At 41.5% G+C, this 26,570-nt stretch overlaps 2 protein-coding genes across 2 annotated transcripts in view; one reads left to right on the top strand and one right to left on the bottom strand.

Annotated features, from left to right (window-relative positions):
- Positions 1-236: 236 nt before the first annotated feature.
- entpd5a (ectonucleoside triphosphate diphosphohydrolase 5a) lies at positions 237-7,986 on the bottom strand. Its single transcript, XM_079527971.1, has 13 exons — positions 7,483-7,986; positions 6,951-7,030; positions 6,282-6,425; positions 5,637-5,712; positions 4,893-4,928; positions 4,309-4,397; positions 4,132-4,211; positions 3,948-4,009; positions 3,737-3,838; positions 2,864-3,007; positions 2,504-2,560; positions 1,289-1,404; positions 237-1,139 (listed from the first exon to the last, which is right to left on the bottom strand). Exons 1-13 carry the CDS (start codon positions 7,946-7,948, stop codon positions 1,056-1,058), a joined length of 1,536 nt encoding a protein of 511 aa, XP_079384097.1. The 5' UTR covers positions 7,949-7,986; the 3' UTR covers positions 237-1,055.
- A 4,433-nt stretch (positions 7,987-12,419) lies between these two features.
- bbof1a (basal body orientation factor 1a) overlaps positions 12,420-26,570 on the top strand; it is a gene marked incomplete at both ends in the record, with an annotated part of 32,078 nt that continues 17,927 nt past the window's right edge. The window contains 7 exons of the mRNA XM_079527498.1: positions 12,420-12,463; positions 12,923-13,175; positions 13,359-13,424; positions 20,455-20,598; positions 20,990-21,070; positions 21,490-21,560; positions 22,776-22,920. Coding sequence (XP_079383624.1) covers positions 12,420-12,463; positions 12,923-13,175; positions 13,359-13,424; positions 20,455-20,598; positions 20,990-21,070; positions 21,490-21,560; positions 22,776-22,920 — 804 coding nt within the window. The remainder of the gene's footprint in view (positions 12,464-12,922; positions 13,176-13,358; positions 13,425-20,454; positions 20,599-20,989; positions 21,071-21,489; positions 21,561-22,775; positions 22,921-26,570) is intronic.

The raw sequence follows: 26,570 nt of genomic DNA, 5'->3' as shown, positions 1-26,570 counted from the left end.
GCCGGTTGCCTTAATCTATTTTGGGCGGGAACCCCTTTTGGTGTTAGCATTATGTTATGCTTTAGCTATTGAAAAATAGCAGATCTACAAGCTCATAGGCGCGCTACGAGCTTGTAGGTCTGCTATTTTTGAAAAATCTAAATCTTTTTTTTTTTTCAAAAGGGCACATTGCCAAAAGGGCATTGCCAAAAGTGCTCTAGCACCCCCTAGTGTCTATCTGTGCACGCCACTGCAACACACACTCAAGACTTCTCTCCTTCGCTGTGCTTTCTTAGGCCCCCTGAGTCATAGTCAATCCGACACTCCTTGATTAATATATACAACTATATGCAGATGACACCAAAGCAACCGTTGATGTCTTAGCTACAGTTTCTGCAACTTAAAGTGGTACGTGCAAAATCTAAGGAAAGGGAAACTTTTTGACTGTTATCCGACTACTCTTTTCCAACTACTGTATGTCTACACTTCTGTTACACTTCTCTAACAGCTTGTAAGGGCTAATTATCTCCCCCCCGTCTCATGAAAACATCCTAGTTAATATAAAAAAGAAAATGATTGATTTGCAAGCATTTAGAACTACAACTAAAGATTGCATGTTGCATACACCCCAACGTTTCAAATGTTCCACTGTACTACACAGTGCGCACCAGCACCACAGTACAAACTTCTCTAAAAACACCATTACATGTTGCATTGCTTCTAAACAACTCTCTACCCACTGTAAAGGTGGGCAAGTGAGACAGCATTTCTGATCAGACACCTTGGAGGAAGCCAAAAATGTAAACGCTTTGTTTAACAAAAATAAAGTCGGCTCACTAATTATGGGCTTGACGTACAGTAGAAATAGCTGGCCTTATAAAAAATATAGTGATTTATTTTTTCAACAGTTCTCGGAGTATCTGCAGGGTGCTGAGGTCAAAGAAGGTGGGGGGTGGGGGGTTGGCTTGGAAGAGTGTGGTGGGAATGGGGCTGGTCAGTGGGGCTTCGTAGAGGGGGGGACAGCCCCACAGTTACAGACCTGTCCCTTTCAGTGCGGCAGTGACAGTTGGCTGTCCTTAGTGGATGTTGAGGTTACGGAAGTGGTCGAAGGTGGCTCCCAGGGCCCAGCTTGTCTCCACATTGTTCACCTTCTTAGCAAGCTGTGGAATAAAGAGCACAAAGGAGATTATATAATGTGCCATAATTGATTTGATTAAGCCAAGCTATCCTTATTCTATCATTTTTTCCTTATGTATCTCAAGCATTCAATGTGTCTCTTTGTTTAAGTCTGCATTGTCCAATGTCTTACCTGCAGCACCGTGCTGTCTTTAAAACCAAAGCCCTCCTTGAGCAGGCAGGTGATATATGTCATATCCATGCACAGGAAGGGGCTAATGGCGCGGTACTTGGTCATCTTGTTGCATACTGCAAAAAAGGGGGAAAAAAGCGTCACACGTCATGCGTATTTTCGAGCCTTAACGATACGTGATTAAAAGGTGAGTGCTGCTTTGTTTTACTGGGAGGTGTGAGTTAAGGGTCAGCTAAGGGTGAGGGTGGGTGGGAGTGTTGCTAGTCATGCACTGTACGCAGCGTGTGCCAGCCCCCAGTGTGTGGTGTGTCACAAGCGTCACACGTTGTCATGAGCTCTATTTAAAACAAAGTGTCTTTTGAGTAAATATGTAGACGCCACTGCAGCCCATCCTAATGTCGTAATGTGGAACATATTTTTGAACCTTAACGATACGTGATTAAAAGGTGCAAGCGTTGTGTTTTGTTTTGCTGGGAGGTGTGAGGTAAGGGTCAGGTAAGGGTGAGGGTGGGTGGCAGTGTAGTGTCCGCTAGTCATGCACTGTACACAGCGTGCGCCAGCCCCCAGTGTGTGGTGTGTGGCTGTCAGGTGCCATTCTGCCGGGGGCCAGACAGACGACCTCAGTTCAGCTGCCAGCGCCCAGTCTGTGCCAGGCATGCTCATCAAGACCATGTGACTGTGTTCCCGCAAACACAAACAGGTTTACAGAAGACACCAACTCATTCCTGCTAGTGATCAATCTAGTTCTGCATTGGATGTTCAGAGATCCACACACTCCAGCTAATCTTGAGTGAAGTTAGAGTGTATCTAAACAAATACGCAAAGGCCTTGTGAAATCTCAAATGTTATGTTCTGATGCCACCCTAAACACATTTAAAAACACTACATACGTACATATAGTCGTTTATTTACATTCTGTCTCCATGAGACATTTGAGCTAACAACTGCAATAATCCCTGTGTGTGCCAGGGCAAGCTGTGCCAAGTTGACACGATTGTGCCAAGCTATCTGGGCACAAACAAGGTTTAGTACGTGTGTGATTAGAACAGTGTGTGTTTTGCAGGAAAACTCAGTGGTTATGTGAAGCCTGTGAGATTGTTGGGTTCTGAAATATGTAAATAAACAGCGAGCTTCCTTATTTGTCCTCTGTGCTCTAGTCTGAACTAATGCAAACCTCAGCTTACCCGCCCCAAAGAAAATGTTTGACTAGCTCACCTTCCTTGGCTCTCTTTTTGAAATCTCTGACTTCGACCATGCCACCTCGACTTCCATCTGTAATGAAGCAAAACAATACGTTACTTTAACCACTTTCAACCTGGTGTATCTGTTTTGGGCATGCCATTATAGACAAACTTTAAAAAAAAAATATTGTCCACAATGCATTGCAACGTGTTGTAATGCATGATTACTATGCTGATAGCATAGTAAGTGAGCACAGTGAACTTTGTTAATCGACAATTTTCACGATTCACTGTATACAACAAAGTACAGTACCAGTATATGTATTTTCTATTATAAATTACAATTTACTTGAGAAACAATTGGAAGCTGATTCAGTTCTCTCTGCCCACTTACCAATGAGGCCTGACTCCACAGCTCTGTCAAAGTAGTAGGAGAAAGCATAGAAGACACTGCTGCCCTTCACTTCAAACGGCTGGTGCACTTTTCCTTTGATCACCTTCATCACCTCGTAGTAACACAGCTTATAGCCTGCATAGCCTGCATATGACAAAAACGAAAATGAATGCTGTATTGTCACAGTGACTTAACACTCAAACATTCTATATCAGAGCACATGATGTGTGTTAAGGAAGTGGCTTAAAGAAGTCTAGAGGCAATGCAAAGAGGAATGCAGCCCGGAGAGCCTGAAGTCTCAGTCAGTGAGGTCAGACGGGTGAAGTTGGGGGCTCTCACCATACAGTTATACCAGGGAAGCCCCAGAAAGACCACTTTCACACAGACCCATGGGACTGGTTGGCTCGGTCGAGCCTACAAAACCATGTGTTGACAAGGGCAGCACTTAGTATGGCCCTGTTGGGCTGTCTATTTTTACCACATAATTGAAAGCGGTCAAGATCAAGCCGCTAGTTACACAGAAAAATAACAGCTCAGGGACTAACCCAGTATCTTTTGGCTACTTGACTGTGGTATGGGAGTAGCTGCCTTATTTGTGGAGTTAACTGACAGTTTTCCTTTCATTTAAATACAAGGTTGACTGTAGTCTAATTGTTCAAGAGGGAAGGCGGAGAGTGAGAGGATGACAAAACATGTGTTTGTTGCCAAAGTCCCAGGGACTCCTATGGGAAAGTATCGTGAGAGACTGCAGTACTGTATATTGTTCTGCATAATATACCGTTGGGTTCTGCAATCTGTATGCAAGGAATGTAGTCTGTCGGGTCCAAGGAACTGGGAAGGCTATCCAAAACCACAAAAGCTTTTTAAACTTACCGTCTGGAATTCCGCTAACTTGGTAGTGTGTTCCTCCAAAGGTGACTTCCTCCCTAAACTTCTTAGGCAGGCAGGAACTGTAAAAGATTTTCCAATCTAGACCTGAGAAAGTGGAAACACAGCCAGTTTTAACCTACCAATCTCCCATTGTACAGAAGTACACATGTCAGATGTGGAATGAGCCTTGCAGGTACTAGAACTGATTACCCACCATCAGCTCCCAGTGCACCAAGAGTTGCCAGTCGAGCTGCAAACAGTCCATTTCCAAGATAGCTATGTGGGGTGAAACATTAAGTTATTTATTTGTTACTATTTACAGGTTTTCATGCCCAAAAGTATAGAATTACATATACAGTACGGTAGAAGGGCACAACTGCCTCTTTTCCATTATTTACCTGTGTGTGTAGAGTTGATATGTCAAGTTGAACATGTTGAAGTTGGCTATATAAGAGGGTGGGGACAGTGAAACAGTTTTCTGTTGAAACAAGGGCACATGTTTAGTGTGTTATTGGTAATATGCATCAATATATTCAAATGTTAATTAGTCAAATTGTACACTATGTTTCATTCACCTTTGATTTGGGAAGGAAAGTGATCTGGGTAGAGCCACCGCCCAAATCCAGGATGCCTACTGTCCTCTTTGTATGGGAATATAAGTGACCTAAAGCAAAAACAACAGCAATAAACACACAACTCAATATAGAAAACAGTAGAATGCATCCTTTTGAATATTCATCATCATTGTCTGTAAACAGACGATGTGACCATATCATGTACAGTACATTAACTGCGCACTTGTTTATTTAGAATTAATTAATTTCCCAACCACTCAACTCAAGTAATATAGACTGGCCCGCTGACAAGTATTCTTGCAACTGTGCTGACCTTGTCTGTGGACAGCGTATGGGAAAGGGTGCATGGGTCTTTAAATAATGTGACGCTACACCAGTTCAGTGTCAATTGTAAAGGAATATCATAAACCACATGGGTCGCAGTGACTCATCGTAACCACATGGGTCGCAGTGACTCAACTTCAGACCCTCAGAGAGAACACAAGAGTCAGTCACTAGCGGCTCACTGTGTACAGAGGCGACCTCAGTTACGAAGCCCCCCTGACCGTTAACACCACTGTAGCAGAAAAGGAGCGATGTCTTACCTGTCAGAAAGTTCACAGTAACCCAGGCCAGGACTCCTAAACCGGACACACGGAAAGGGGGGGGGGGGGTTGGAACATGAGTAAAACCATGAGACCTGGTTACCATTTATTACAGCTCAACTACAAAACATGGCTTGTTTCAGGCATTCGTACACATGTTTAACCTCTTAAGCCCTATTCAAATATTTTTAAATTATCTACAAGCTCACAATGCGTGGCTTCTTTTTACTTTTTTTAAAATTTCTACCAATAATGACATTCCCAAATTAGGGACGCCCTGTTTGCAGAGAAAAGGCCTAAACGAGGGTGGCGGAGATGACCATTGTCTAGCTTTCTGTTGTTAAAGTGCAATGAAATTAGCGGTGTGAGTCTTGTAGGATTGTAGACCAGCCCAGGTAATAACAATAGTCTCAGATGTCAGTTATTGCACTCATAAACTGTGGATAATGAATGGTACAAAGTGCATGATGAAGCATAACGTGGTGAGGTCGTCTTAATGAGTGATGTGGAGGATCACTTTAAATTATTGGGCGTGGGGCAGCAGCAGCAGCGCAGACAAGGATATTTAATTGTCCCAATGAGGTAGCAGCAGGACTTATGAGGTAGCTGCAGGCCATAAATAGGTTTTTATGAAGACGGTATTGGTTGATATAACTTTAGTCAATAATGAACCATTTTCTGAAAGTTGGAATGCTTTCATCATAGTGAATGCATACTGGTAATACCACTTCAAAGATGCCCTACCTTCGTTTGTCCCGTTCATGATGGAGACACTGTTGTTTGGTATAAAGAAAGGTGACTCCTCAAAAACCTCCCGCACCTGTGGAAACAATGCATATACATCTCATTCAACCATGTAATATGCTACAGTATATAGTAACCATAAACTATGACAATCAGAATATGAACCACTTGCCAAGGATAGACCCCAGGGGGACCTTGGTCAACTAAGTACTGTAGGGTTTAGATCATTAATATCCTCCCTGATAACACAGGCAAATGAACTGTGGTGGGTGTTTCTGAGTGACAGATGTCCGACCACAAGCATGGTTGAAACAGTAGTCTAAAAGTTAATAATTCAAATGACATATGGCTAACCGTTACTCCAGACAACCCCACAACAGCTGCTTTTTTACAACTTGATGACCTGCCCTGGTTTTGTGTGTGTGTGTGTGTGTGTGTGTGTGTGTGTGTGTGTGTGTGTGTGTGTGTGTGTGTGTGTGTGTGTGTGTGTGTGTGTGTGTGTGTGTGTGTGTGTGTGTGTGTGTGTGTGAGAGCGTGCTTTTCAAAGACACTTGTAAGTACTTAGTGGTTTCTCATCCCATTCTTTGGAGGAACGGATTATGTTTGTGCCAAACAGCCGGAGGACTGTGAGAAAACGTGCCTCACCTCATCGAGCAGCGCGCTGGCCTTGTCCACGGGAAGCAGTCGCAGACCCGCTGTGGCTTTCAGGACCACCGGTGTCTGCTTCCAGTCTTCCTCGGGCACAGTCTTTTTGGCAATCTTCAGCAGCTGTCTGATGGTGTTACCACCCTGAAGGAGGGATAATGAGCAGTTACAAACCAGCGACAGTCAGCAGTCACACACAGTAGCACATAGCAATCACCCAAAAAAACGTACCCACAGTGGTAGCAAACCAAAAAGGATGAATGAATGACTGGACTGATGGTTAGACGACAATTCGTAGTGATGTTTCGGTTCAATGGGATATATTCAAGGATTAAAGACTGAATGTGCAGTATATTGCTCTAGTCATCTTGTGGAAGTTAATTGGACTCAGCAGTAGGCAGTGGTAATGGCAGCAGTACAAGGAATTCTTCAACAGTATATAGACTATCACAGGGATGCAACTTCATGAAAATCCCAATGGTTTGTACACAGTAAAATCCACAGAGTTCATTTAATTCTGAGAGTGTAAAAATGCACCCGTAAGGGATCCATTTTCACACTCTCAGAGTTAAATCAAAAGATTCAAAACACCAGATTTCATAGATAGTGGGGAACTTCCCAATTTCTATCATCTTAAATATCAAGTAATGGCATAACTGGCATACATACCTCCTCAGGCCTGTCTTTGTAGGCAGACAAACCAGGCTTCACTGCGTGGTACATTTCATGGTCGAGAACTGGCAGCTCCACTAAAGAGAGAAGCAGTGGGTGTCAAAGAGCACATAATAAGCCAAGCAAAAGACAACTAATTGTAGGACGTTTGCCTCAAATATGAAAGAGTTGCAACTTAAAAGCATGTATTTGCAAAGCATTCAATTATCACACACGATACTTAGACAGTAGGAGTTGACTTAAATCCAGATTCACTATTACAAGTTTGCTTTAATAGTGTAGTAAATGCAGCGTTGAGTCAGACAGGCAAATTAAAACTCCAACTCAGCTACTTTTAGACTACTGTCTTGCTCGTGCTCTCTCCACACCCTGCCGGCACATGTTTGTCTATACACCAGAAAGTGAATGACCTAACAGCAAACAGAGGCTCTCTGGGAGGCAGCGGCATGTGGATCCTTATTGGCTCCTGGGACAGTGGCAGAGAGAGACTGGATACGGCAGAGAGAGAGAGAGAGAAACCTCCACTCACCTGGGTCTTTCTGAATAAACTTATAGATGTGGATTCTGGTGCCTGTGCTGCCAGCGTCGAACATGATTCCATAGAACACACGGTTCATGCTCAGAGGGGTGGAAGCTTCAGGTTCTGCTGGATGTGCATGCTCATGGTAAGGCTCAGCTGCCGGATGGAAGACTTCAGGCACAGGGTGATAAGCGTCAGGCACTGGGTGATAAGCGTCAGGCACTGGGTGATAAGAATCCGCTGCCGGGTGGAAGACCTCAGGAATGTCAGGGTATGTCTGAATGTCCGGCTGGGAAGCTTCAGGAACCGGGTTGGAGACCTCAGGCAGATGGTTTTCCGCGTTGGCGGGGTGCTCGCGGTAGCGGTAATGGGGAACAAGGCGGTGATGCCGGTAGTAGGTGGCCTCTGCTAAGAAGTTCCCGGCCAGAAGCCACCACAAGGACAGGGTCAGGAGGAGCAACATCTGGAGAGCCATTGTTGTGGAAGAGGAGACCGCCTGTGAGTTTTAAAAGAAGAAAGAGCAGCAAAAAAAAAGCTATGAAAAATGAAAAACCTTTTGATGGTGCTGATGTTAAAACTTTATCAGAAGGGCCCCGTTGTATGGAGGAGCTGCAGGGACCGGAGATGTTGCAGGCTGCTGTGATGGAGGTACAGAGGATGAGACACGGTGGATCACAGTGCACACTCAGGACTGTCTGGTCATCTGTTTACTGTATATAAAGACATAAGGGCTTGGCACAGGGCCACGCCAACAGCAGCCATCAACCAATCATGTGGAGTTCCATCCCAGCTCCTTCCAGAGTCCCCCCCACCTCGTGCTAGAGGCTGAATACCTGCTTACCAGCAGATTTCTTTTCTCCTTTTTTTTTCAATTTTACATTATTTTTGGCTACATGATTTTTTTCTTCATCAGAAGCCAAATTTCTCTAAAAATAAGAAGGGGGAAAAAAAGGATTTATCAAGAGATCAAAATGAATGGTTCACACAGAAACTTAAAGCAATGGTCTTAAAATATATTTTATGTGTTTAATTAAGACTTACAGGGCAACTGGCCTCTAAAATCAAATTGAATGTACTTTTCTTTTACATTTCTTTTTACTTTCACCAGTGTTTTAATCCTAATTTGGTCTATTACTTATATTGGCAATTGGCAATGATGAAATTGTTACAGAGCAAATTATTTATTTATTATTTGATGCTCATGTTGCTTAAATAGAAATATTACCTATTTTTTTAACAAATCTTATTTACATGTATTAATGCTATTGCTACTGAACTGTTGCAATTGTTAACGCTTGTTCAACTTTAATCCTATTTACTTTGTACTTGTAGTAGGCTACTTAATTATTTTCTTTGCACACTATACTGCCCACTTTGTTGAATACGTTCATTCTGCCATATACTTAGATCTTATACTTTGTAAGTGATTCTGGATAAGTAAGAGTCTGCCATATGCCTACATTTTAAATTGTAACGTGGCTTTACATTCACTAAACCAAAATAATGCAGAGGGCTGTTTAAATACACGGTGGGACTTTGTGGTGAGGACATAAGATGGTGTTATAATGAAGAGAAACCCCAAAAGCAGAATGGTAACTTTCAAGCTGAAACTATGAGTCATTGAGTGGAGTTACTTGATGGATTTTACATTACTACCTGACAAACCCCTTTCAACAACTCAAATGATATACTGCATGTGTGGAAATGCCCTGCAATACATCGCAATCCACTTGTCATGCTACAACCATGACGTGTGCCCGAAAACCCACATAAAAAACTACTTGTAGTACTTTTAACCGAGCTTACTTTCAAAAAAGATGTGCAAACGTGACTTATATTCCAACTGGCATAAAAGTTAAAATAACGTTAGCAATCATCTCACTCCCACTCATCCCTGAACTGACCACAGGTTTTCCAAGGCAGAAATATTTGGGCAGCAAGGCCTGTTTGAAGAAAGGATGCATGAAAAGCATGAGTTGCTGTTTCTCTGATTTAGGTGGGTGGTTGAAACCATGCAGCAACGTATCAGCTGAAGTCCCATGTAACATTCAGAGTCCCTGGTCTTTGGGAAGGGAGGAAGAGAGGAGGATATCCCAGCAGACCTTTACGCATAGACTGGGGTACCTCATGTGAACTATCACTTTCAATGGGACTTTGCTTCCACAGATTATAGAGATGCTGGAAAAGCTGCAGGCAGCAGCGCTTTCATTGAATTTCAAGATATTTTGTTGGTGTCCAAACAAGGTGATCTGAGTGACAGTCTGCTGGCTCATTCAATTCTGCTTGTATTATTAATGAAGCCGTTTCACATTCATACAGCGGGTGTTGGGTGAGCGAGGCAGAAACTGACTGCCTGGTCAGAAGGGTAAGAAGGACTGGGGGTGGAGCGAGGTCCTGCAGATGGGCACCATGGAGTACAGAGAGGAGGTACATAGAAAGGACAGTGGACAGCGGGTTGGGCTTGGCACCAGTGTGCACCCATCATGCCATTCCAATCCCAGGACACTCTGCTGTGCAGCAAAGCACCGTTCCAACACTGTAATTTGGACTAAAAATATTGGACTTTCTTTCCTCCTTCCTTTTTTCTAAATACCGTGGCTGCTTTTTTCCCCCCAATCCTGTGGCTGACCAGAATGGTCTTTTACCCCTATCAAAGCATGCATGTGTAAGACCTCTCATTGATTTACGCCAACATATATTCTGTTGGCCATGTTAACAGTATAATCTGGTCATTTATAATGAATTAGAATGATGTCCTATTTAACAATTACTTACATACTTCTTGAAGAAGCCATGTCTTGTCCGCAAAGTGTGTCTATTCTTCTCTAGGCTTGGGCTGGCCGGGTGGGTATAGTGTTGTATTGTTGTATTGTTTATGGGTCCCTCTTGATTTTGAAAATGAGATGCTACATCTCAAGGGACTGTCCCTTCAATAAAAATCTGAAAACAAATCTGAAATCTGTTGTTCTGCCATATACAAATTCAGTTAAAAAAAGAAGAAAAAAGAAAAGAAAGAAAGAAAACATTCTTTTGCTGTGTTTTAACGGTGTGAAGCATCTTACAGCACTCGCTATCTTGCACACCAGTGAATTATCGCACGGTCTAACCGTTGACACATAAACCTTCTTTCGTGCAAGAATTACAACGTGATATTGTGTGAACAATGGCTTGACAAGCACATCCTACAATTACACTGTCATATTCATTTTTATATTGCAATGGCAATTTAGAACTGCAGAAGGAGGAGAGGACACTGGAGCAGCACGGACATTTTAAGCCTTGTATTAGGTGCTAGTATACAAAAACAACTAACGTTAATCGTTAGGCTTAAAATATCTGTGCTGCTCCAGTGTCCTCTCCTTCTTCTGCATTAAGTGTCCTTGTTCATGTGATGCACCGGACCAGGCGTTCTAGGCTTGAGGCGCGTTAAAGATCCCTTTGTTCTTAAGCTCGTGTGGCAATTTAGAACTGTTCTATCTTACTCTAGAGTGAATTGACATAAACTAAATTAAAGGAGCACTAGGATGAATGAAGATGCAAGGAAAACTAGGTCAATCGCAGCCAAATGAAAGCATAGGCTATGTAGCGAACACACTGTAATCTATAGGCAAGTTAAGTATGGCAGAACTACAGTATGGTATATGACACAGCATATCATGAACAAAATTACCCAAAGACGAGGTAGCTTGAATACAAGGTTTAGTGATTTGTCTCGAGCTAGCAGAACGTTGTAAAGCATAAGAGGGGACCCCAGCTTTGTAATCTAAGCTGTGCAATGTATTATTAATATGCTGCAATGTTGCCCTCAGGAATGCCATGTTTGTGGGTGTTCTACCCCAAAAACTCTATTGAAGAGGCCTAAACCTTGTCATTACAATTCCAATGATAATCACAGCTTTGAAAACTCAGGGTTATTTCAGTTTTCTCTGCTTGCTGTCATAGCAATTACCTTTAAATTTAGTCTTCAAACTCTATGCATGATGCCAGAGCAAAAAAGGCATAAGTCTATATGATTCAGTTTACAGTAGCTACACCCTAACATTTTGTGATATCTACTTTTTTGTTTGTTGAATAGTGTTCCCTGGATGGCCTCCAGCAAGCTGAACAAGATGGCTGAGGACATGCAGTGGTTCTGAGTTTAAATTACGACCTGTGCTGAGCTTACATTGTTTCTTTTGGTTAAGCGTAACCAAAGATGTACAGACAACTGCAATTCATTTGATTTTAGTGGCTTCTCTGTGACTTACTGTATGTAACTGCAAAAATAAAACAATTTCACTGCCAAATGAACAGCTCACTGTTCTTTTCAGGACAATATGCAAACATTTCTGCAGAGGCCAAGTGTATGTCATGTCATCATGTGGGAAGACGTTGTGTGCAAACAGATCCTGTTTGATAAAAAACAGATCATGCAAACAAATCATAATTACAAGCCAAGTGACATATGCAGCCCATACCGTGTCATCACAGACTCCAAACATGTAGTGGCAGGCATTCAAATGTAGTAATGATCTCCACCACTATCCAACATTCATGAGCTTATTTTGAGCTGGGACATAATAATGCACGCCTATCTCATCCAGTAATTCAAATACATGCCTGCTATAGGCTGCTATCCCTGAGGATTTACATTTGCACAGTGGGATAAATTATAGGCCTATGCGGAAATGTCTATGTGCAAAACATTTGCATTTGTATACAAAGTTAAAGAAATTATCTAAATTAATGCGTTGCTATACCCTGCAGGTACCAAAGGCAGATACATTTCAGAGTCTCCACACGTGACTGACTGACCACATCTCCATGGCAACACTAATTGCAAACAATGTCCCTGCTGGTGTCAGAGGCAATCCTGATCAGTGAAGCAATGTTATAGCACTGAGAAGTTTCTCATCTTCTCCTTGCAACAGTCAACTCCAGCTAGTTTTCTGCCTGTCACCCACAATATGCCGAAGAAGAAAAGTACAAAGGGAAAGAAGGCGAAAGGCGGGTAAGTTAGCAAGCAATGAATGGGCCGACTAACAGATGTGTCATAATAACAGGATAAACCGTACTCAGCAACACAAACACAATAGTGATATGGCATCATGTTTGATTTAGATGCAGGCTACAGTTAGCAAGCATACAACGTTGATACTGTGTCAGTAGCCTACTTATTAGGCTGCGGCATTCCTATAATTGTATATTGTGTAGTTAAGTAGATATTTTGGGTTTATTACAATATAATTAGGTGTATGCATGTCTATTTGGTTACTGTGTTTGTTTATTGACACATAAAGAACATCATTTGTAGTTTTTGGCTAATTTGACACAAATTAGGCTATGGGGTTTACACCTTACCATAAAATAAACATCTAGCAGACTAATGATTAATTTAATTGGCTGCAGCTGTCTTTACCCTGGCCTGCTGTGACTTATCTGAACACAATTTCACTTCATTGCTATACAGAAAAGGAAAGAAAGAAAGCAAACAAGACTCGAAAGCAGACAAAGAGTCTGACATTGAGAAGGCAAAGGCCAATGCTGCTCTATGGGAGGCCAAGTTAGAGCTCACCGAACAGTCACGTGGGCAGTACCGTGAGGCTGCTCGCCGGTTGGCACGAGCCAACGATGACCTGACAAACCATCAATATCGAACAGAAAAGGACACCATTGACATCATCAGACTGTTAAACAAAAAGGATGCTGAGAAGGAAGAGAAGGTTGTTGTTATTATTATTATTATTTTTTTAAATTATTATTATGTATGTATGTGTATGTATGTATGTAGTCATCCTTTATTAAGTTATATTGGGAACATATTCCTGTAGTCTTTTTGGCAACACCTCCACCAATAGTGTAAGTGTGTGGCATATGGGATACATTTTGTTTGTGTCATTTTATAGATAACAATGTTGGAGGATGAACTCAGAAGGCAAAAGGAACTTGCGCAGGAGGAGAAACAGAAACTGGTAGGGTGCATCATTACACAAACACAACAGTCATCATGTGACTAGAAAATTGGTAGAAATAAATGGCAAAAATCCCTTTGCATACAAAACAAAATCCCAGTGTTAATTTAACAGTGTAAAAATACATTTTGAGTGGTGCTAGCCACTCCTATAGACGGCAATGTGTGTCCATATGGCTGTCCCTGTGTCTGTCCCTGTGTCAGAGTACGGAAATAGCGTTTGTTGACCACCAAGTGTCACTGTTGTGTTGTCACTGCAGCCTAACACACACACACACACACACACACACACACACACACACACACACACACACACACACACACACACACACACACACACACACACACACACACACACACACACACACACACACACACACACACACACACAGAGAGAGGGCAGGGAGGGGAGCTTGTACAGTACAGCACCACTCAGTTCAGATGGGTCTGATTTTTTTTTATAATCAGTGCTCAACACGCAGAATGTTTTTATATCTTTGGTGTCAAATGTAGTCATGTGTCAAGTACAGTATCGAATGAGACAACAGTTTACTTTAAACCCATTGACTCACGAATCAAAGGAATGTGCTGGATCTGAACAGCTGTGTTGTATATGTAATTACGTTTTATGTAAGACAAAGAAAGCTGCAGCATAACAACAAAACAAAACAGTACTTTATCAGTTACACAATCTAAAAGGGTTCTGAATCCTTCTGAGTGGCAAAACACACACACAAAAAAGAAAACAGATGGTCTGGGAAAACTGCATTGACACGTGCTAGTAGTCAATCTTGATGTCTACACATACATTCCCTCACGTCTTTGTAAATTGCCAAGAATAGCACAGTCTATTTTTTGACACTATTTATTAGCCTCTGTTAATTGTAATTAAAATCACATGATCAAATGCTATTATTATCAAGCGTCCAAACAAGGGGGAATATTTCCAGCTTTTGCTAAACAGCTGTTTTCCATCTCCTAGCGCTTACTTCATACTCAAATGTGATCCAATAAGCAGCAGAGGCACAAAAAAGAGGCTTGGTCTGGATCAACTTGAAACATCCCCATTTTAGACATGCATGGTGGAACTGTCACATATGCGGTATGCCCATGTTGAAAACATATATATTGTTGTGGTTGACTCCAAAGATGTGACCCCGAGACGCTCTCCTCCAACTCTTTTTCTCATTGCGAGGTGATAAAATGGTTCGTCTTGAAAAGTGACTTAGTGGAAACTACCTCATCAAAAGCAGTCCGAGAACGTGAGTGCCCTGGCTTTAGTCTTGATGATGAGACTCTGGGTGCTGAGAAAACCAGTCAGCCAAACAATTATATCATAAAGAGTTTTCCAAAGCCATTTACCACACTACATTAAGAAATGCACAGTAGGCGCATTTCCACTTTGAAATGGCGGGTATTTATTGTGTGGAAAGATGACCTTTTTAAATAATTTAGAGAACCCCCCCCCCCTCACAATTTAGTCAGTTCCCCACACATTTCTGTGTAGTCTTGTCACCTGCCACTGGGAGCCCCCACCGGTGAGAGGATATAGGGCCTCCACTTTACTCCGAGTCCTCACCTTTCAACACTCCCCATTGTCAGGTGCTGCCCCAGCCCATAGGAGTCGCCTGTGCAGTGTGCAGCGATAAAGATTACCTTCCCTGCCAGACGTCCCTCCCCCAGTTGTGCTTGTATTTAAGGATGCTCGGCTAAGCCGGAGGCAATGTGGCGGATTCAAAGTCTTAGTCACAGCCAATCCTGAAAACTGTTAAAACTAGAAACCATTGGTATGCATTCAGTTTACACTACAGTATGTACAATATACTGCAAGTTTGTACATGTAGTATGTATAGTTCTGGAACACATGCAAACTTGAGTCAAGACGTGTGTGTGTGTGTGTGTGTGTGTGTGTGTGTGTGTGTGTGTGTGTGTGTGTGTGTGCGTGCGTGCGTGCGTGCGTGCGTGCGTGCGTGCGTGCGTGCGTGCGTGCGTGCGTGCGTGCGTGCGATGTTGGTGAGGCAAATGCCAGGGACTCGTGACAAGTCAATATGGGGATGTCAGTGAAATAAATTTTAACGGTTTCAATGTTTTATTTAGCACATAAAGAAAATAGAAATAGAAAAAGAGAAAAGAAACTTAAGTTGGATTCATTATCTAATAAAGCTAAACCATTAAATATATTCACAAGTTTCTTTGCTGTTTTCTATTTTTATTCATTTCAATGAATTAAACTAAAACAGCAGATCTTCTTTAAAGACTACCAATAAAGTTTGTGTTTTCATAAACAAATTAATTGGGTGATCCTCCATTCTTCTAAATGTAATATATTTTCTGGGGCAACTATACGCTAAAAGAAATATTTGGGTTTCATACCATCCAGACATGGTTATGTTAAAAAACATAAACAGATGGTCTGTTGTCTCATAGTAGGTAAAAGTTTGACTGGACATGTTTTAAATTCCATGCTCTTCAGGTCTATTTTTTTTTAATGCAAACAAGGTACAGGGTCAACTGCAGACATGCAAAAGGACCCAGTGTTGTTGTTGGGCTCAGTATGTTCAGCATTTGGCTGAAGGTGCTGACTTTGCAAGTTCAAGACCTCCAACTTAAATGTGAGTTTTGAGAGCCAATTTAAGTAGAGGTCACATATAGTAGGGGAGCCTATCACTTTCCGTGATTTTGGAATGTTAATTTTTGGAGACAGGTATATCTTGATTCTTGGGGTTACCAGAATGCCAAAAAAACATGTCTCCAATTTTTTATGTCAGGTTTAGCATGTTTAATTAGCATAATTAGCTAATAAATTGTCAAAAACGGAAATGGCAATAACTTTGCTTCTAGGTAACTTATAAAGGTGATCTAAGAGTCTGAGTCCATGTTTGTGATGTCCAGAAATGCATCTGTTACCATTGTGAAGTCATACAAGCTTTCCTAATTAGCATAATTCCCATAAATTATGCAAAAACGAGGTGAACATCAGCAAATTGCTGCATGTTTTACTTTTAGTCAACTTTGAAAGCTTCTCACAGACTCCATGTGTATGTTTACAACTCCAGGAATAATTATCATCCTATGAATAAATCATGCAACCTTTTGTCTATGTAATAATTATGTAATAATCACACCAAAACCAGAAATAGCTATATTTCGTTGCTTTAAGTTAATTAATAAATGTGATCTTACAGACAGTAAGTCTGTTTGCATGTCTAGAAAATATTCTCTTTCCATAACTAGGATATGCAACCTTTCCATTATTAGCTTTATATATATATATATATATATATATATATCCCTCATAAAATAAAGAACAATATGAGAAATGGTCACAGAATTATCACATGATTTTTATTCTAATATTTACAGAAAGTTTTGAAAACACATTTAATTGAAGGGTCTTCGTCATCGTCAATCCCCAACAGATGTGCCTTGTTTACATTACCACACACCTCTAATCATCGGCCCTACACATGCACATCTCAGAGCAGTTCAAATTTTGAGATCGACAAGAACAATGTGATATGCACTGTGATTTCTTGCAGACACATTTTATCAGTTGGGTAATGGTGGCTGGGCCGTGGGTATCCCGTGTTGTGACTGGCACCAGTTGATCTCCCTCAGCCTCCCATCCATTTTTAGTTTCTGGTGGCATCTGTGGGTTAGGTACGTGGTCCTGATCCCATACCATTGCCTGATAATATGCATGGGTAATGGCTTGATTTAATGCTGCTTGTGTAGGTGGCAGCTTCTCGGCTTCTAATTGTTTCTTTGTGAATAACCTCCACCTGAGCTCATCAACATCCACAGGATTTGTACCGGGCTCGTACAGCTGGCAAACAAATGCTTCAATCTTTTTTGACAGTTGTACCCTTCCAGCTAAGAGTGTAACTGTCATAGATGGAATGGCATTGGTACAGGCAATGGGAAAGCCACCATGGATCAAGACATGTTCCCAGTAAGCTGACCACTCCATAGCCACACTGGACAGGAAGACCAAAGAACATAGTGAGATCCATGTAGTATTTGACCGACGCCAGGGTGGAAAGCCCCGGGCCCCTACCACTTATCATGTGGAAGACAACACACCGATAGGGAAGTGTCAGAAAAACAATTCTTGTCAGGTATCAGCACCAAAGATGAGCTGACTGTCTTATCTTGCTAAGAAAGCCCTCCAACACTTCCAGGTGAAACCCAATGTTTTTATAATCACGTCAAGGCAGGCTGTCCACTCAAACTCTATCGATGTAAAACATCTCCACAGCGTACAGGAAGAGGCTGACACAAGGATAATCCTGCACAGCCTGGATGCTGTCCGAAGAGGGGCAACACAGCTCTACATTGAGTCCCCTGACACTGATGTCTTTGTTCTTACAATACGACGGTACCATCAGCTGTGCAAGGACATCTATTTCATCACCGGTGTGGGGAACAAAAAACGTATCATCGCTGGAGCCAGTAGTGCAGGCACTGGGTAAAACGAGGACTTCAGCCTTACCAGGGTTCCATGCCGTCTCTGGAGCTGATCAGACAGCTCCAGGGAATTTAACCTGTTGGCCAGGTCTAAACAGGTGTCCTGTGGAGGTGGTATCTGCAGTTGCTACTGTATATACTATGAGCTACAAAAAGGCTCAGTTCTGACGCAGCACGTACCTAACCCACAGATGCCACCAGCAACTGAATATGGATGGGAGGCTGAGGGAGCTCAACTGGTGCCAGTCACAACACGGGATACCCACGGGCCAGCCACCATTACCCAACTGATCAAATGTGTCTGCAAGAAATCACAGTGCATATCACATTGTTCTTGTCGATCTAAAATTTAAACTGCTCTGAGATGTGCATGTGTGGGGCAGATGATTAGAGGTGTGTGGTAAGCAAGGCACATCTGTTGGGGATTGACGATGACGACGAAGATGGAGACCCTTAAATTTTCAAAACTTTCTGTAAATATTAGAATAAACAATCTGATAATTCTGTGACCATTTCCCATATTGTTCTTTCTTGCGACTGCAGGTCGCCTTTAGGAAATTATGGACGGGCCTGCCCCAAAGTTATTAGTTCTCAACAGGCCCGAAAATTAAATTAGATCTCTATATGGAGCTGACCTGTTCTGACATTCCATATGTTGATCTGACCTCATCAAACCCTGTACACTCAAGACACGCTCCATATATGGCCAGTTCAGAATACATTCCATATGTTGATCTGACCCCCCATGCCAAAGCACCAGCACTCGCCCAGCAGTCTGTCATGACCCAGGCAGATATGTTGATCTGACCCCCCATTCCAAAGCACCAGCACTCGCCCAGCCCTTTAGTGCGAGGTCGCTTCTAATATTTTCTAGACATGCAAACAGACTTACACTGTCTGTAAGATCATGCGTATTAATTAACTTAAAGCAAAGAAATACAGCTATTTCTGGTTTTGGTGTGATTATTACATAATTATTACATAGACAAAAGGTTGCATGATTTATTCATAGGATGATAATTATTCCTGGAGTTGTAAACATACACTTGAAGTCTGTGAGAAGCTTTCAAAGTTGACTAAAAGTAAAACATGCAGCAATTTGCTGATGTTCACCTCGTTTTTGCATAATGTATGGCAATTATGCTAATTAGGAAAGGTTGTATGACTTCACAATGGTAACAGATGAATATCTGGACATCACAAACATGGACTCAGAATCTTAGATCACCTTTATAAGTTACCTAGAAGCAAAGTTATTGCCATTTCCGTTTTTGACAATTTATTAGCTAATTATGCTAATTAAACATGCTAAACCTGACATAAAAAATTGGAGACATGTTTTTTTGGCATTCTGGTAACCCCAAGAATCAAGATATACCTGTCTCCAAAAATTAACATTCCAAAATCACGGGCATCAAAATTTGATTGATAGGCTCCCCTACTAATAGGTGTCAATGAGTGTTGCTGAGGTTGGGTGTTTAAGTTCTCTGTTTAAGGAGAATGAACCAGAGGAAAGCTTGAAAAGCTCTGGGAAAACAAGTAGAGTTCTCAGTGACTCACTGTTGCACAGGTTGTGTGTTCAAGTACTGTTTCTGTTTCTCTAACACTTAAGTTAACTTAGGTATAATGACCATGGGGAATGCTTGAAAATCTCTTGGAGAACAACTAAATATTACTCAGTCACAAGTGTGTTCAGGTTCAAGCCCTCCGACCTAAAGGCTTAGAGCCAATTTACAGAGGAATGCTTGAAAAGCATTTTGGAGAATATCTGTCTCAGTGTCTCACTGGAGAGCTAAGTGCCAAATGTCTTGTGCACGCGCTGCCAGTAGGCCAAGGATGTAAATCCCTTGTTGTGAGGCAACAGTGCAATCCACTGAGTCTTCTCAATGTCACCATGTTGAACATTTTGAATTTATTTTTTAAAATCAATAAATAAAGAATAATGTTACTGCCATATTGGCTTGATACCACGATAACACTTTGGGTAACTGTCATTTGAGTGTTGCTGTAGCTGCCAGAAACGTCAGTTTAGGGGCAACAACAGCACAAGCGCACGTTGGCGGCACAGCATACAGTAGCAGCGCAAACAGATCTCGGCTTTCCTCCTTATCTGAAGAATAACAATTAAGCCAAAAAGATGTAGTCAGATGGTTTGAAACCATTCATTTACTCATCATGTACATCATTGTGGGCGCATGTTTCGCTGGTGTCTGTATGACTTTGGTCACGTTGTTGCATTTTTTCTCTGACTGGTGTGTCCACAGTAGCAATTGACTCTGACTTGAGGTATTGAGCCTGACAAACCCAGCCTGATGTGTGCTTAAGTTGGGCTGGGTTGCAAAGGGCATGGTCATTGTGAACTTTTAGAACGTTTACTTCTCAGCTGGTATAAGCAGTTGTTCTGTGTCCCTGGAATCTCTGGATAGTTCTCTGAAAAAAGAGCATAATATGTACTCTTCCTGAATCTATACAAATGGCCTTTCACAGAGACACATTTATGTATTTAAACTTTTATGTGCGTAAACACACTATATTATCTTCTATGTTGTTTTTGAACGTTGCAGGTTGCTGAATACACACTTCAAATAAACGAGTTGGAAGACAGGTTCAGAGAGAGGTCAGATGATTTTAAGATGATTCAGGGGGAGTGGAAGACGATTAAGGAGTTTCATAAGAAGAAAGCCCAGATGGAGCAGGAGCTCAGCGATGTGAGGATAAATACACAGATGATTACTGTACTTCATCCATTAAGACCTGAGGCCCATTCTAAAAATGTATTTTTTCTGAAAAACTTATGTTGCTATATATATATCGGTGGTGCTCAAACCTAATTCATGTCAAGGACCACAAAAATCATGTATGTATTTGGCTGCGGTCCCCCCAGCGCAAAAGATTTTGTTCCAATCCAGGGGCTCTCAGTCCCAGGAGCAAAGATTTGAGTTAAAATGGTTCTCTTAAAAAGTATATATATTCAAAGATCTATCTACTATTTTTGAATAGCCATAAAATAATGGCTTTTTAGTGCCTTAATGGGTTAACAGGTGTGTTTGACCTTCATCACATAATTTTAACAGTAAACATTAACCCTGTGTTTTCCAGATTAATGAAAGCATGCATGTTGCTGACAGACAACACCAGGACAACCTGGCCAGAATGGAGCACAGATTCTTCATTGAAAAGGTATGAAAGATTTGACAGACATTTTCACTGCACTGCAGTCATAAGTTAAAGACAAAGTGGACATGGAAGTACAGTAGTTTTGTAATAATGCGATCCAACTAAGGTAGTTGTATGACGGTGTTGTGTGTCTCAACGTGTCACATCTTGACATACAGTAGTGAGCTTATTGGCTATTTTTGCTATTAAATAACAACCCAAACAATTATGTTTGGAAATTGTTGAACGTTTTTTAATGATTTAGATATTTTTTTACAATGTTAAAAAAGTTATAACGCCCATATGACATTCCCAAAATAGAGACGCCAAGTTGAAAGTACTTATTGACATTAAATTGAACAATTATCTAGTCAGGTATGAAGCCAAAAGAAGCAAAGAGACACATAGGAGGAACAGTGAGTTGTGTCTATTCCTTTGCACAGGCTCGCCTGGAGAGAGAGGCTGAGCAGAGGATCGCCCTGCTAGCTGAGAGAGCCCACAACGAAGCCATTGTGTAAGTGTCTCTCTGCTGTGTCATTACAGGCTAATTTTATTCTTCAAACTGAACATTCAGGGCAGGGTAGAGCAGAAGAAGTAAATAAATCACAAGTACAGAAAACAAGGTTATTGTTCCCACTTCACCATCTTGTCAGATTCACGAATGTGTACAGACAACGATTACATTCCTCGCAGTCTCACTCTCAACGGGCCTTGTCTTAAACAAACATAAACATCTATGTTAGTTTTGAATCCATAAGGGGGTATAGGCTACTTTGCTTCTGTGGTGTTACATTTTACATAACACATTGACATTGGTGTTGGTGAGGCTTTGATGTTGATTTGAGTTGAGTACCACTAATTGAGTTTAAGTGTGAACACGCTCCAGTTTGACCCAGTTTAATTACATTTGCTGACTAGGAGCACAGAATTTTACTGGGATATATTAGTCACGATTTACTCTACATGGACACACCTCATTTATTCAGCTCCGAAGCCAATTCACCAGCTTTGAGTGAGTCACAGTAAATTAACAGGCCACATATAGTATTTTAAAATAACATTTGTGGGGCGTCCGGGTGGCGCAGGGGCAAATACCTGCGCACCACCGTGGAGGCTGTGGTTTGATTCCTCCACAGTGCTTTGGGCTTGGCTGGGCGCTCAACATGAACAGCAGGTTGACCAGGGCACCTGTCTGCAGAGAGGGAGGGAGGGATAGATCCTCACTGTCAGGTGAAAGGAAGCAGCAGGTGACTCCTTGGAGAAGAAACGTGATTGCAGGCCTGGACTGGCCACTTAACGTACCAGGGGGCTCTGAACGGTGAACCAATATTCTCCAGCGCTTGCTCCAAGCGCGACCGCCCCTCTAGACCAGAAAGCACACTGGCTGGGCCAGGCTATAGCCCCAGACAAACAAGTAGGGGTTGACAGTGGCAGGGACTGCTGTACATATGGGGAACACAGACTAAATTAGGGAGAAAGTTAAATAAATAAATAAATACATACATACATACATACATACATACATACATACATACATACATACATACTAAACGTTTGTAGATCACTAATATGCTACAGTAGGTAGCATATGACCAATTCTCAGATCTTCATGTAGCCTGATAAACTGAATTTTCAATATTCATGCTTTAACTTCTCACTGTGTTGGCAATTTTAGAAAGTTTCTGACATGGCTTCTCTTTCTGATTTGCTTGTATCCCCAAATCAACAGCCAGCTGGATGACGCCTCACGCTCTGTATTCAAGGAGAACGTCCGACTGAATGAGGCACTTAACTATCACGTTAAGGAGGTGGAAGACTTGAGAAGATTGACAGTGTCAATGGTCGAGGAAAACGCCTCCCTTTGCCTGAACAAGGTATGCTTAAACCAGGGGACAGGGATTTTCTTTTATATATATTTTTTTATCCCACGATTTTGTAACCCATTTTTGCAGGGCGCTAGCTCTGCAAGCCTTTAGTTCAAAGTTTGTTTTGTAAAACGCATTGACAATGAAGGGAACATTTACGTCATAATGTGTCGTTTACATCATATTGTCTCTTTATTGTTAATGGCCTTTAATGTTTGTGTTGGCACCGTTTGTTTTACATCACCATTATGTGATTACCTAATGAACATGAGTTAGACTTTCTTTTTCTTTATTTCTTTCAACCTTTATTTATTCAGGGAAGTCAATATTGAGAACCAGCTCTCTTTTACAATGACACCCTGATTACACTGTACATAACATACATTTGAACACAAATACATTACAAGGAAAATAAACAATACAGCTATATGTCAAATTATTCCATACAAGACATTTAAATCAATCAGTGAAATCAAGATCTTCTGATTGTAAACATGTGGGGGGCATATTATTGAAAGGCAGTTTTACCCAGTTCAGAGTTAATATCAGGAATCTCTAATTTGAAAGTAATCTTGAGAACTTTAACATATTAGCGCCCCTCACTTCACACAGGTGTGATTTTTTCACCTAGTGTCAATTATCTAATGTAATCCTGGGCTCTACACTCCCTCTGCCAACCTGGGGAGAGCAACGGACTGACCTCATGCTTCCTTCAATGCATGAGGAGTCCAAGCCACTTCTTTTCACCTGACAGGGGGGAGTTTTCCTGTTTGGACATAACGGGTAGAAGGAACACATTATTGGGGACACGGGGGGAACATGCAAACTCCACACAGAAGGGCCCTTTCGCCAACCCAACCTCAGGTATGGGCACTGATGACACAGAGGACAGAACACATACCCCTAGCGCCCACAGCGTCCCCAGCAGGAATTGAACCCAGGACCTTCTAGCTGTGACTCTGTGAGGCGACACCCAAAAATAATCTTTTAATCCTTTTTAGTTAGAAATCACTTGTCAGATGGTCTGCATGTGGTGGGCATATTTCAGGTAGTATTTCCCCTGTGTTGTTTACTTGCACTGACCCTGTGTATAGCTTGTGGTCCTACTTTCCCCTCACCTCCTAGTGCTTGCCAGCCTCTCTGTGGTTGGTGGTTGTGGTGAGAGTTTCCACTGGCAAATGGGCTCCATTGGCTATACCCCCTCCCCCAACTCAATGTTTTCCGCTTATGCGTTTCTAAAACAAACAAATACTTTATACATGAATCTTACCTTATAAGTACAAATTAGAGTATGGTACTGTCCGTACCATACTCTAAGCTAAATTACACCAAAGGTTACTTTAAATCTTACCTTACCATATTGTGATATTTTAAGTCACCGTCTGATCAACACAGCCTTAGAACATCCTTGATCACATCTCATTGTTATGTCACAAACCATTTTCTATCTAATATGCTCCAACCAAATCATCATGGTGTCACCACCACAACCAAAACAATATTTCTGGGTGGATAACGCTGGTGGCGGCATTGTATTTTACGGTGATGTGCCATGTCACTCGTCCCGCTCTTTGTTCTGAAGCATCATTGGTCCGACGAAGCGGATTATTACTACTTTAAGTCGAATAATATTTACCCTAACCCTAACCTCACACTAAACTGTCTTTTTGAGGACTATTGGGGTTTCGGAATAAAGGGCAGGTGAGGCCCCATGGTGATGATTATACTGAGCATTACAAACATATTATTTTGTTCTAAATATCCACAGGTTGACAAACTAGACATAGCTAATACTGGACAATGTATCTTACATTTTGTAGATATCCATAGACATTCCAACCCGGAAATACTGCCACATTAGTTTGTTTTGTATATAGTCCTATCATGTGACTAAGTCCATGCGCTACCTTACATGCATGACCTGATGAAACGGGAAACTCTCATTTTTCCAGACTATTGCCTCTCGTAATTTTCAGATGCATTCAGTCTCTAGCACGGAAGCTGCATGAGTAAAATAATGTAAAGCGAAGTTTGACACACATCGGTGGAGTCGGCACAGCTGGAGCTCTCTCACTCCCTTTCTCTCGCTAATCAAGCTCTGGTCTGACGTCAATATTTGAGTGAAAAAGCAACAGTGCCATCCAGCGGTATTGGCGAGGTGTTGCAGCTGTCCGTGCTCAGACATACTTACAGACATACATACACACATAGCTGCGTAATGGAGCGGAGGCACCGCTCAAAAAGGCTCTCTCTCCCCCTATATCTGGGTGCAGTGTCAACATTTCCCTACAGGGGAATGTGATTATACAGCTCTCTGATATATATTCTGTGCAGTGGTGGACTTGAACCAACAACCTTTATAGCGGACTGTTTTTGATCAACAAGCAGTGATAATTACAACTATATTTGTCTCCGCCTGGCCGGATGGCCGAAGGCCAGAGGCTGTTTTCGTCTGTCCGTCCGTCCGTGTCCATGTGTTTGTCTGTGAACAGATAATCTCTGGCGCTGTTGGACCGATCGGTGTGAAACTTGAATACTTTATTATTTCTGAGGATCTAGTCTAAATATTCTGTCTAGGTCTAGTTATTAGTATGGTCACATACATTTAATACATTTAATGTTTACTTGCCTACTACTTGAAGTCGGTGGGGCTAACGGTTCTCGAGTTACGTGGGTTTCAGACATACGTACACACACGTACAAACACACACACACACACACAGAGACTTTGTGCATTTATAGATAGATATTAAATAATTTAAAATGAATATTAAAAGATGACGCTTATTTAATGATGTAAACAATCTACTGTTGTAGCCATAAAACAACAATAATTTAGTGATAGTAAAAAAAGGTTTCGTACAAATAAATAATATTCGTGCCATTTCATATTTACATAGAGCCTCTTTTCCCCCAATAGATCAGCCACTTTCAAATAAGGAAAAAGTGTACAGAGAACGAACCAATTCTTTCGTCTTGCCAAAAGACATGAAAACTGGTTTACACTATGGGTGTAACAATTTTCCAAATCCACATTTCGGTTCAGACCTGTCCCTTGTCTTTGAATGACCAGTGTGCAAATTGCTATAGAGCTTATATAAAGTTTGTGTTTTATTTCAAACATGTAAACATAGTGCATCATACACTAGTAGTAGTTTCAATTTCAAAGATTTACTATAGCAATGGCATTCTAGAAAGCAATGGTGGACATAACTTGCAGTTGAACATACAGTAGAGTTGTTTGAACAATCATTTTGTAATGCCATGTTAACCACTTGAACCCTATAGCATCCCTATCTTGGGGGGAACATGGGCAGAAAATCGCAAATCTGCAATGCATTGTGAGTTGGTAGTCTGCTATTTCCCTAGATGTCCTAATTATGAGTTTACACTAGTAAGTATACAGTTGAAGGCCATCGATATTGTCCTTTTCTTTTTGCTGAGGTTTGCGTGATCTGCGCAAAAGGACAGTTAACCCATTTTGGGCGGGAACCCCTTTTGGTGATAAACATTGTTATAATTTAGCTATTGAAAAATAGCAGATCTACAAGCTCATAGCGCGCCACCGAGTGGCGCGCTACGAGCTTGTAGGTCTGCTATTTTTTAAAAATCGTGAAAATATTTATTTCAGAAAACTAGAGGATTTAGAAGGATTTTTT

Source organism: Electrona antarctica (assembly GCF_951216825.1).
Source record: "Electrona antarctica genome assembly, chromosome: 18".
NCBI classification, from domain to species: domain Eukaryota; kingdom Metazoa; phylum Chordata; class Actinopteri; order Myctophiformes; family Myctophidae; genus Electrona; species Electrona antarctica.
Note: the sequence above shows the minus strand (reverse complement) of the source record. Positions and strands in the feature narration are given on the sequence as shown.